Source organism: Rhododendron vialii, chromosome 11a, assembly GCF_030253575.1.
Source record: "Rhododendron vialii isolate Sample 1 chromosome 11a, ASM3025357v1".
Lineage (NCBI taxonomy): Eukaryota > Viridiplantae > Streptophyta > Magnoliopsida > Ericales > Ericaceae > Rhododendron > Rhododendron vialii.
Window position 1 is genome coordinate 22,017,192 of NC_080567.1, and position 12,377 is coordinate 22,029,568.

Genomic DNA, 12,377 nt, shown 5'->3' on the forward strand with positions numbered 1-12,377 from the left:
TTTTGGGTGTAATTTTAAATATTTTAATTGAAAAGAGAATAAAAGTAAAGAATCTAACGCAGTAGATATTTTAATGGGTAGCTAAAATAATAAAATAGTTTTTTAAGATATAAATTAGTCCAAAATGTAGAATCTGGTGTGAATACTCAAAGAGAGGATAATTAGACTATGTGAAAGCGAGCGCAAGGTCGAGGTATGAAATCATCTTCTAATAAAATCTGTTGATCTTAATAGCGGAACCAGAAATCTAATACTGCTTGTGTCCTGGCTAATTCAAAATTTAATAAAGTAAAAAACATGAACAAAAGAAAAGAATTCACTAATAATGGAAAAAATAAAAATAAAACATTTATTTTTATGTTATTTGTATCGTCCCCTCACTCCTAAAAGCTGGTTGCAGGGGTTGGTTTCCACACTTGGCTTCCTTCTTCTAAAATGGAGGATTTGCAAGGAGTACTATCGCAACGAGGTTTAACAGTTTCAACTCTCCCCGACAAAGGCCGCTGCCTCTTCTCCATCAGAAACTTCTCTCCAGGTCTCTCTCTCTCTCTCTCTCTCTCTCTCTATGTATATATGTATATCAATTTCCATAACGTTTGAGTATGCTTTTAACGAGATTGAAGTAGACACGTTTCATATTATGCACCTATGTAGTTTTACCCCTCTCCCAGGTACCTGTGCCCTAGATTCCCAAGTACTATGAATTTGGAAGCGCGTGAGTTCCTCAATTGTACTTAGGAAAATGCTAAAAACAGTCTCTGGGCTGTTGTTAAGGTTGAAAAAGTATATCGAAATGTGGGAAAAGTGTTCAAAAGTGTACTGAAAAGTGTGAATCTTTGAATCCGTTACTTCGCAATAATAAAATAGTAACTTGAACTATTTTGGTAACATGATTCTAACATAAAATAGTACCTTGAACTTGGTTGCTTGAAACTCAGGTGAGAACTAATTCAGAAGCTTCCTAGTTGAGTCGGCTCGACCTAAATAGAGAAAGTTTGAAGGGAAAAATCTGCAATGCAACTGAAAACTGCTCAACTTTATCATCACATTGTTAGTAGCATTTGGACATTTGTAACCCAGCAATGCATTACGATTCTCAACTACATATTCTGAAACCACTACATCCAACTATGCAACTCTGTGTGTCCTCAGTCCTCACATTACAGTGATTACTTTGTAATATTTCAACTTCTAAATTACAGGAGAGGTGATTTTAAATGAAGAACCTTTTGTCTCTGTACCGAGCAGAGCTTCTGTCGACTCAAGATGTGAGTGGTGTTTCTCAACAAGTAACCTTAAAAGGTGCTCAGCTTGTCAAGTTGTTTTGTACTGTGGGAGCACATGTCAGGTATAATAAGGTGGCAGTTATATCATGTTCGGATATATTATCATTGTCTTCCACTTTATCTCTTTCCAGTTCAGATAGGTGGGGTTTGGTACGTAGTTTCAAGAAAATGTTTGCGGCTGTCACTGATTTAAATTCATCATTTTTAAGACCGTCTAGGAGAAAATTCCATCAAACCATTGGTGTCTTTGTGCTCCATGTTCCTCAACCTTTTAGAACAATTTTGTGGCGCGAGGGATTTGTTTGTTACCTATTGGATGTGCTACTCTGTAATTTTTACCTAGGACGTCCTTTGTGCACAAAGTAGGTGCCTAGTTGCTCATCCCTGATTAAGTAAAAGGAGTGAGTATTTGTTTTGCCACTATAACTATATGGCTGGTGGCATCTCGTAAGAGAAGATAATGCCAGAAGTTCTCAGTTGCAGAGAATATATTATGTGAATGCAAAAGAACACTTTTCATCAATATTTTGACATTGATTACATTTGCTATCATTATCAGAAGTCAGATTGGAAGCTGCATCATCTTGAATGTGGAGTTCTCTCAAAAGTGGACAAGGCTAGGCTAAAATCGCTTACACCTTCTATTCGGTTGATGGTGAAACTTTACCTACGAAGGAGATTGCAAAATGAGAAGGTAAAATCACTTATTCAGAAAGTGTAGGCAATACCGAAAGTTTCTTCTAGGTTTCAAGTTTAGCCCTTTTGTTTAAAACGCATAGCTTTCTCTTGACCAAGCCAACCAAGCCTTGCGTCCCAATCAATTGGGTTGGTACATGAATCATCTTTTCGCCTTCCACTCTGTTAAGGGCTTTAGTATTGCATGGTCAAATAAATTCATCTGTCAAGACCTAGGTTTCTCAGACATCGTGGAACACAATGCCCTTGACAGAAGTCAATGTAGACAATGAATTCATCTAATTGATTGGGACTTAAGGCTCAGTTTGGTTTGGTTGATTTACTTCAACATCTCCTTTGTTTAGGTTTTCCCTTCTCCTAAGATTTACAGTAACATAATCCCGTTACTCTTCCTTAATGTTGCATTCTACTGGTCTTTGTTGTATGACCAACCATATCGATATGTTATTTTGCTAATTATTTGTCTTTTGTCTTCTTTCTAGGGCGAGAAACAAAACAATGTTGTTGCAAAGAGCTTTTTTTTGTGTGTGTGTGTGTGTGTGTGTGTGTGTAGCTATATGGCCTTCTTACTCTAGATTTCAACTTCTTACTAGGTAGAGTATTTTGTTGCTTGATATTTGTCGGATCAGATTGCTACTACATCTCTACATGTGCTAGCTCACGTCCAGCTCTAACTTAAAAAGCCAGGGACCTTTCCTATTGACCCTGGGTGCCACACAGCGCACTGATCGTATGTTTGTATTGTATTCCTGATGTCAAACTAAATCTTTGATTCCCATAACCAAGTTTACTCTGCCTCGTGTATATTTCTTACCTCACGAAATGTGACATGGGACATCATCCGAGTAAGATGTCAGACCAATCTCATTCATTGATTTGATATGGAGGGGTCTTGTTGAATGAATCAACCCAATGATACGGGGTTGAGATGGATGAACATTTGACTCTTGCTGGCAACACCTGGACTTACCCAATAGACATGGTTTGCTTGCATCTAGGGTTTTCCCAACTCGTACTAGGACGTTTGGAGTTGGGTTCACGAGGGAATAAATCCTTTATTTCCTACCCTTACCAATGCAAAGTAACAAACCAATTATATGAAGAACAAACTGCCGCCTTATGGTTCATTACGTAAGGGCGACCTAGATGTGGAAGCCAACGCTATATGTCCTTTTCTAATCCATTTACTATCTTAAACCAAAAAGAAAGAAACTTACACATAACTTGGCTCTTTGAATTAGAAGAATAAAAGAATCATACATTCTAATTGATGCTCTAAATATGTATTAGTCAAAACATGCATCTTTATCTTTGTATGTAGAAGCCAATAACTAGGCGATTATTTGTTATAAGGTTCTTGACCATATATTCATCTCCTTCAGGATGCTGCTATATGTCACTTAAATTCCACAACCTTTCCTGACCTTAGTTCGATCAGCACATAATGTGATTTCATATATGATACTGCCATTGGATTTTGGCATCGATACTGTGCAGGGAGCATTGTCTCAGCAATGAAGCTGTATGATGATATATATGTTTGATGACTATTAAGCTAAGGAAAACTCTGTAGACACAATATGGGGCCCCTCAACCCATGTGAGTGTGTAAGTGTTTTTGTCTATGAAGCACCAACACTCCTAGAGTCCAGTGTGTCTCCGTGTTTGACAAGGGAACACACCGGGGACATGGCAAAAAATGTATGGAACACGCCACATGGTGTGTCCGTGTGTCCATTAAATTTAATTTATTTTAAGGGGACACAGGAGGGCTATCTTTTAAATGTTGCGCAGTAATGACTAATGAGTATTACTCCAAATATTTTGGGTTAAAAGTGTAATATTAGGTGTATGTGATGTATACATAATGCTTGTTTATTTATATTGATGCTTTATGCTTCTACATATAACTCTGTTTTCCCTGATATAAAATAAATGTTAAATTATTTATTTGTTTTTGCCGTGTCCCCTTCCGTGTCCGTGTCTGTGTCCCCATATTTTTAGAAATCCCTTGTCTTGTGTCTGAATCCTTGTATGTGTCCGTATCCTTAGCCATGCTACTTTGGTTTCTGTAAGTGGTTTGCGTCTCTAGCATGATTTTTGTGCCAATAATAATTGATGTTCTTTATATTATTGGACAACTAGTTGGCAAAAAAAAAGGAATTTGATTGTAGTATCTGATACTGCATTCTCTAAGGCACAAGATGGATATCAGTGATTTTTTAGCAGCTAAGACTTACTGATAGTGCTGTAGAACGTAAATAACATGGGTTTAAAATTCATGGTCTGTATGTGAAAATAGGATAGCTGAATTTGAATTGGCTAATATTCAGTCAGGATGTTCAACTTTATAATGTACTTCAAAATTTCTAGAACTTCTCAATTTTTTGTTAGAATATTTCAATAAATAATACGTTAAGAATTAGGATAGGTAGACCATAAATTTGGAAATCGAGGAAAATTCTGATGTAGATAAGTTCACTGAATTGAAGGAATTCTGCCTTTAGAACCATGCTCCATCATAGGTTTTGTCGTTCTTTCAATACTTCATTTTTGTGATATCTTTGAATTTATATTTCATTCGTAGCTGTGCCTGTAGTAAGTTGTTTCCACAAAAGGCTAGATGCACTGTTATGTATGCAACCAGATGTGTAGAATGAATACCTCTCAAATAACAACTTGTGCAACTAAATTTAAGCGACAAGATGGCTCTTATCTAACTTGTTCTTTCTGACAGATTATTCCAACTACTGCAACTGACAACTACAATCTGGTGGAAGCTTTAGTATCTCGTATCCTCATCTATGTTAGTCTTTGGGGTAGTCTGCGGGGTTGTCTGCTCGTAATGTTAGTTTAAAGGTCTTGGTTGTTTTCTGTAGTCCTTTTCTTCCATCATTACGTTTTGCTGTTTTGTTAACAATTGTTTCGTGAAGATATTTCTGAGATCGATGAGAAGCAGTTGGTGTTGTACGCACAGATGGCTAACCTTGTGAACTTGATACTTGAGCTGCCTGGCATCGGTATAAAAGAGATTGCAGAAAATTTTTCCAAGGTATTCTCTTAGAAGATGGATCAAAGTCCCTAAGTACTTTTTCTTCCCTTTACTTTCCGGACAAATAGTTGGACTACTCATTCCAGAGAGAGCATAAATGATACATGAACTTTTTTGCTAAGTATAAATGATATACATGAACTTACTGCATAGTGTATACTACTAAGAATGCCCCTCAAAATTGGTGATGTAAATTTAACCCTTCTAGTTTGCTATTGCATGGCTTAAATCAGAGTGATACGGCTTGCAGTTATGCTGCCACCTTGAGTCTATCCCGAGCATTTACGGGGATTCTTTATTTTTTCTTCCCTTAGAGGCTTCGAGTGAAGCGAGGTGGGAACTGTTGGATTGGTTGGGTTGAATTTGCATTAGATATGGTGGAAACTAGGTGGACTACATTAGTATGAAACCAAACCAAAGCGAGCTGTCAGTTCTGTCCAGATCAATTGGGATTGCCTACGTGAATTTGTTTTCTTCATTGAGCTCTGTCAAGGGCATGCGAAAAACCTAGATCCTTTTGAACTACCGCCTCTAAAGTCAATTTTAGTCTACCCCTCCCCTTACTACTACCATCTACCATAACCATATCACTCCTCATAACTACAGCATCAACCGATCTATGATAGACATGTCCAAACTGCATTACTCCATTTTCTCTCATCTTATCTTCTATCGGTGCCACGGTGTTACCCCTACCAATCCATAAAGGTTAACGATTCTAATTCTATCTCACAAAGTCTTACCACATATCCATCTCAACATTCCCATTTTAGCTACTCTCATCTTTTTCGCATGTTATTTCTTACTAGCCCAACACTCCATGCCATATACCTATGGCTCATCTTATAAAAAAAACATGGAAGAAAACTACATCTAAATTATTGAACTTAAATGTGCTTTCCTGTTTGCTATTTTGTTGTTCCTTTTTATGGAAACCCATATTCTATTTATTAATTATCACACAGAGGTAACGTGTCTTTATTTGGATTGTCTCTACCTTAGATATGGGTGAATTCTCATCTGACCTCTCCTCAGCTACCTGCAGCTTGCATGCAATGCCCATACCATTTGTGACAGTGAACTGAGGCCCCTCGGAACAGGACTGTATCCTGTTATTTCAATCATTAATCACAGGTGAGTTCCTTGCTTTGCTTTTGCATCCCTTACTGTTGACTCTGCTAAATGGTTTTGGTACTGTAGTTGCTTGCCAAATGCTGTCCTGGTGTTCGAGGGAAGGCTTGCAGTAGTTCGTGCTGTGCAACATATTCCCAAAGGAACTGAGGTAATATTTTTATTTCTCAGCTATATTGGTTGCTTTCTAAATAAGAGAGTAGATAATTGATGAAAGAAAATACACCCCATTCATGTCTTACTAACAACTTTGTGCTCTTGTTCATTAGCAAACATTTTCTTCTTCTTCTTCTAAATGTGAAAAGAAAATGTGCAACTGATACGGAAGGAGTTTCTTGCCAATTTACCTGTTGAGTTCCTTCTGGATTCTGGTTTAACATATCCTGATCGATTGCATCAATCATTTGGATTTGTCTCTTGACTTTGTTTCCCCAATAAATACTGTAGCAGTTTGTTAGCTTTAATGAACATGGGAAAAACCCTTTTGTTGACATACTTGGAACTAACACAATAGACATTGTGAGTACGTAATGCAGGGAAATTTTTTTCAATATTCTTTGATATTTAAGGGATATTGTCAGTCATGAATGAAATCATGTTTCTTATTTATACCATCTAACTGGGTATCACATCTTACTTGGACTGTTGGGACCTTCCTATCGTTGTGTACTTGGTCTTGAGCTTCCTGAAATAATTAAGGTAGGGGCTTAATATTCCGTGGTTTCTAACTTGTACATTTGATGAATTACTTACTTTTGCACCACATAAAAAATTAAGTATACTCAAGCCATAGTTAAAGTGTTAGTTGTGACTTGGCCAGATTATTCACATTAGCAATATACTGCTTGCAACTTAACTTCAAACATTACTGCATGCAACTTCAAAGTGAGGTTTGATTCATTAGCACTCTTTTATTGCTTCCTGTCTCTATTTGAAGGTATCAATAAGCTACATAGAAACAGCTGGAAGCACTATGACTCGGCAGAAGGCTCTAAAAGAACAGTACTTTTTCTCTTGCTCATGTCCTCGCTGTGCAAAATTGGTACTTTCCATATGGATTCAAGAGTGTTGGGGCATGTAGGCTATAGAAGAGAAGCATTTTTTGTTGAGATCTTCCACTAACTTAGCCACTTTTATGCCACCAAAGGGCCAGTGTGATGATATTCAAGAAAGTGCAATTTTGGAAGGTTACAGATGCAAGGATGCTGAATGCAGTGGTTTTTTGATTCGTGATTCTGGTATGATATTTGGAGAATTTTGTCTGTACCTTGTGAGTTAATGTTTCTGTTCAATCATTTCTCTTTGGATATGCACAGGTGATAAAGGATTCATATGCCAACACTGCGGACTTGTTAGGGGCAAAGAAGAAATAAAGAAGATAGCTTCTGAAGCAAAGTTGTTGTCAGAAAAAGCTTCCAAATTGCCTTCCTCTGGGTGTATCCTCTGATTCTTTTATTGATTATTTTTAGTTTCTAATGGCAACTTGATATGTTAGCGCTTGAAAACATTTAACTAATCTCTTCCCTGGAGTTCATATTTTTATCCAATCAAAGTAAACTTTATTCTTGTTGAAATGGATTCTAATTGAGGGGGAACATTACCAAATTCTGTCTGGAAAGTTGTCTTTAAGGCAGTTCAGATAACACAGAAGCCTATGTTACATACAAGATGATCGAGGAACTACAATTGAAGCTGTGCCATCCATTTTCAATTGATCTGATGCGAACTCGGGAAACCCTTTTGAAGGTCTATGATTCGCCCTTTCATTTAATAGATTTGAGACATTTTTTTCCAAGTACTTCCGGGTGCGAAACCTGTACATTTTTGGGTCTCTATGTCGAGTATAAAACTATGTTTGCTGAACCTATTTTTTCTAGGCTTGGGGAGAAGCCCGCCTTATTAAGGGGGCATGTCTCTTTATTGTAGGGATATCTGACCTTTACTCGTAAGAATGAGATTACTTTGGAATGGAGTCCATACTCTTGTCAGAATGTGCTGTTAAGTTGTCAATGACCATCTAAAAGCTTTTGTTATTAGGGGGAGTAGGAACACGCCTCCTCACTTGTGGCTAAACTCTTCACCATAAGCGAGCCAAACATATCCAAAATTTGTAATTACCGGGTTGGTGGTGAGGTCTGAATATTGGATCTTTTGCCTGCTTTGGTTAGTTGACCCGAAAGGTTAAGCTATTAGAGGGAGGAGTAACTCTCTAAGTTACTTTCTCAACACAAGCAATGTGTGTGTTATTGTCCAGTGAACTTTTTCAGCATAAACAGTTAATTGTTTATGAACTTTCAGTATGAACTGTTTATAGTTTCTTATGACACTCCTATGGTCTCTGCTTCACTTCTAAATGCTATTGTACTTGAGTTTATTTTTTTTATGAACGTCGTGTATGAAAATCTCTTTCAGATGTTGATGGAGCTGCAAGATTGGAAGGAAGCTCTTGCATATTGCAGATCAACTATCCCAGTTTACCAGAGTAAATTATCTTTCACCTTAATTCCTCAGTGGGAGATTATTGAAGTTCTGTTACTATTATGCCTAGCTGCTAGTTTGTTCTGCATGTTAACTAACCGATGAGGAATAAAGAAAACCGGAATAACAACAAAAAAACGAAAAATAAGACACCAACAAAGGCTTCAGCACAACTGTTCCTTCTGCTATTTGAATAGAGTACGTTATTGGGGAATTAAGTTTAGTAGTTGTTGTGGTCTGAAGTTCCACTCTCGGGATGTCATTTGGTTGGTTATAGATGTGGATATCTGTGGTTTAATGAATGAGAGATCAGGTGTATATTTTTAAGGCAATGAATTAAGATAGCCTGTCTTTGCGTTTGGGGAATCGGTGTGTCGTAATTGAGGGCCTTCTCCATAGGTTTTCCCGTGTTTCGATTAACAACAAACAATGTTGCGAGAGAAAGGGGTAAAAAAAAGATGAACAAATCAAAAGTGTTCCTATAAATGACTTCTGAAATCCTTGTGTGCATTCACTATTCTACTGTCTAGCCTGTTTGATCTAGCACTAGCAAAGTTCGTTCATTTGAGAACAGAGTGGACAAGAACTGACACTTGTTTAGTGAAAGTAACGAAGAGGATATGAATTATGAGCAGAATTGCAAAGCAATAAGCATGAAATATCGACACCCATAAGTATTCATTATGAGCCAAATTGCCTAAGAATCAGTATTGCTGTAAAGTAAAATTACTTGTGATTATATTTTGAAATGCAAATGTGCTGTGGCAATAATATAAACTTTCTGCTTCAATACAGGAGCTTATCCAGGGTTCCATCCTTTGCTTGGACTGCAATACTATACTTGTGGGAAACTTGAGTGGTTTGAATTTGCTCTTTTCTTTGTTTATTTCTGTCTTCTAAGAATGGATCTGTATGTTTCTCCATTTACCAATAACGTCCTAAAATTGTTTAGTATGCCCACTAGATCACAATGCCCTAATCTTTGGACAGACTTCGTTCCTTGTAATAGAGATTATGAACATAATCATGAAAATCATTTTTACTACCATCTAAGAGTTATACATATGAAACTATATCTACTATGGATAAAGAGACTACATAAAGTGAATCATCGTTAGAAGAGTTCAGCCACGAATGGATAAAGGACTGCACAAAGTGTGTATATGCAGCTATACTTCTGATTCTACTGGTACTTAGAATCAAGATTGGGTAAAGTTTGGTTGTTAAACTACTGAAATTGTCTTAGACCGGATAATACTCACATATAATGGTTCAGTGACGTGTTTTACCACAAGAATAATCCTGATAGAAGATGAGTAGACTTACACGGGAAGTCAACCTAAATGTTATTCGATAAGACTTCGACTCCCTTTGAAATTTAATTACTTGAGGTCTCAAGCAGGGCCAAAGTGCAAGTTCTGCGTTACATACCCCAATGTTGAAGACTCAGATGATAGCTAGTGTCCTGTAAGTTTACAAGCATACACTATAACTTGAAATTCAACAACAATAACAAAATCCATCTAGTCCCCAATCATTGGGGGTATGGGCGGGGGAGGATTGGAGCAGTGAAAAACTTGTGAATTCAGACTAGCATAGATACCGGAAAATAATTATTGAGGCTACAGTGCGAACTTCAGGACAAAACCTCTTTTCATTTTATTTCTTAAATTTACGAAAGACTGAGATTTTAGTTCCTACAGGTTACTTGGGGACACAGACAACGCAATTAAGTCACTCTCCAAAGCAATGGACATATTGCGGATCACTCATGGAATGAATACGGCTTTCATGAAGGAACTCTCAATCAAGTTGGAAGAAGCACATGCTGAAGCTTCTTACAAGCTCTCATCCAAGAACAACTCGTCTTAAATTTGCTTCCGATTTGATTTATGAGGAGAAAGTAAAGAAGCTGCATTTGAGATTGTCCAAAAACTTATACAGAATGATGTGGCTGAGTTGTGGATCCATCACCTTAAGCTGCCATGTCATTACAAGAATGTCACTGCCACACATTAGAAGATTATGCATAAAAATTTTGGCCAGAGATTTTTTCCCTTTGGAACTTGGTTGAGATGGCCATCTCCTGATGGGCTCCTTCCGTCTAAGAGCAGATATTCGATTTCCAATTTTTTCACTCCTGAGTTTGTAGCATACACATTACTCGTATTTTGCGTAGAGGTGGTTTGTAGACGTCTGGAAGACGACCTCTTGTATAGTTTTCTGTGTACGAGCTCTCTCTCTCTCTCTCTCTCTCTCTCTCTCTCTCTCTCTCTCTCTCTCTCAAGACAAACTCCTTGTCAAAAGCAGACCTTTAGATTTAAAATTTGTGCCGAGAGTCTTGTGCATAGGGATGTTTTTTAGGTTGATCCCCTGACACGCAAACATATTAATCAAATTTTAATGTCCAAATCCAAACTTCCTTCAGGGCATTGCATGCATTTTTACATAGGAAGCTCAAAGGCATGGTTATTTTTTTGGCCAATGCACTAAATGAAGCCATTTTCTTTCAGATAGCTTACATTGACTGACTACATTGTGAAAGCTAATAGATACAAAGATTACAAATCAGATGAGCACGGCTACATGCCTGAAAAAAACTAGATTGGAAAACAGAAACACCCAACATATAGCAGACCAAAAAGATTCAACCCACATAGAAGACATGACATGAGACCACAGACAAAGACCAAGACAATCCACACCCAAAGAGCAGACAGCAAATAAACACAAAAGACAAAAGTACGTACGATATGCACCCGTATAACTAAACCACCGGAGAGGGGTAACATAGGCATATTTTACCAATAGGCATAACATTGGCGTAACCAAAACCATTGAGAGATGTAACATTTACAAAATACTCCAGTGCATACCTTTTGCATCTTAACCATTTGAGATAGCATAACCTTAACCATCGAGAGTTGAGACCATTGAGAGGCATAACCTTAACCATTGAGAGGCGTAATAAATTTAGTTTTACGGAGTGTGTATTGGAGTTTTTTCTCCTCAGTCTGGATACGAAATCATCCACAGTGTAGTTCTGGGCTGGCCTGGTTCGTTAACATACACATACTTCTCCAAATACTTGTAAGTCATTTCCAACATTCCATAAATTGCTCTTAATTATTTCTTAGGAACAAATTAATGTGAACAGGAATTTTTGCATTGTGTCATTTAACGACTACTGATCATGTAATAAATAATCTTATTAAGCAAAATTTGTGTTGGATCCAGCTATAAAGGGCAATTTATAAAACATTGGAATGTCATAGAAACTAGGAATAAAGTTCAATGGAGAAAGTAAAAATTGGTTGAATATGAAGGGTACCAATTTAAATTAGATATATTTTGAAGGCAAAATATGCTAATTATATCCCTTTCTTCTAGTTAATGCTACTTGAATCATAAACACTAGAAATCATATTACATTCTTCTCAATTTATTTGTCTACTTTTTATTAATTATTTTGCACCTTTCGAAAAATTTGATTATATCTTTTGATTCACAATGCGTTCTATGTTAAATACTCCATATAATTTGTTTGACAGTACTCAATTGATTTTATTAGACAATGTTTTCAAAATCATAGAAGTATCAAAGTTAAAAGAAAATCACGAAATTTAACAAATAGATTGAGAAAGAGGTAGTAGGATTTTTCAACTCGCACCAATACGTGGTGGATAGCTCGACAAGGATGCCTAAGCAAAAACTGATTTTTTTCGAAAGAATTGT

At 37.0% G+C, this 12,377-nt stretch overlaps 1 protein-coding gene across 3 annotated transcripts; it reads left to right on the plus strand.

Moving 5' to 3' along the window:
• The first annotated feature begins 191 nt into the window (after positions 1-191).
• LOC131307513 (histone-lysine N-methyltransferase ASHR1) lies at positions 192-10,860 on the plus strand. 3 transcript variants are annotated; one of them, XM_058334051.1, is made up of 14 exons: positions 354-535; positions 1,203-1,348; positions 1,846-1,980; positions 4,719-4,773; positions 4,915-5,033; positions 6,079-6,167; positions 6,234-6,315; positions 7,102-7,206; positions 7,312-7,402; positions 7,481-7,600; positions 7,804-7,910; positions 8,577-8,646; positions 9,438-9,501; positions 10,346-10,860. In XM_058334051.1, exons 1-14 carry the CDS (start codon positions 436-438, stop codon positions 10,512-10,514), a joined length of 1,452 nt encoding a protein of 483 aa, XP_058190034.1. In that variant the 5' UTR covers positions 354-435; the 3' UTR covers positions 10,515-10,860. The 3 variants fall into 3 exon arrangements, with proteins under 3 accessions (XP_058190035.1, XP_058190033.1, XP_058190034.1); XM_058334050.1 differs by having other exon boundaries at positions 328-535; positions 9,438-10,860; XM_058334052.1 differs by lacking the exon at positions 1,846-1,980 and having other exon boundaries at positions 192-535; positions 9,438-10,860.
• Positions 10,861-12,377: the final 1,517 nt, after the last annotated feature.

Excerpts from the sequence above, each read along its gene's own strand:
- LOC131307513 (XM_058334050.1), top strand. The coding sequence starts at position 436 with ATGGAGGATTTGCAAGGAGTACTATCGCAACGAGGTTTAACAGTTTCA. Across the intron at positions 5,034-6,078 it reads TTGCAGAAAATTTTTCCAAG|CTTGCATGCAATGCCCATAC; the intron begins GTATTCTCTTAG and ends AGCTACCTGCAG. Across the intron at positions 6,316-7,101 it reads ATATTCCCAAAGGAACTGAG|GTATCAATAAGCTACATAGA; the intron begins GTAATATTTTTA and ends CTCTATTTGAAG.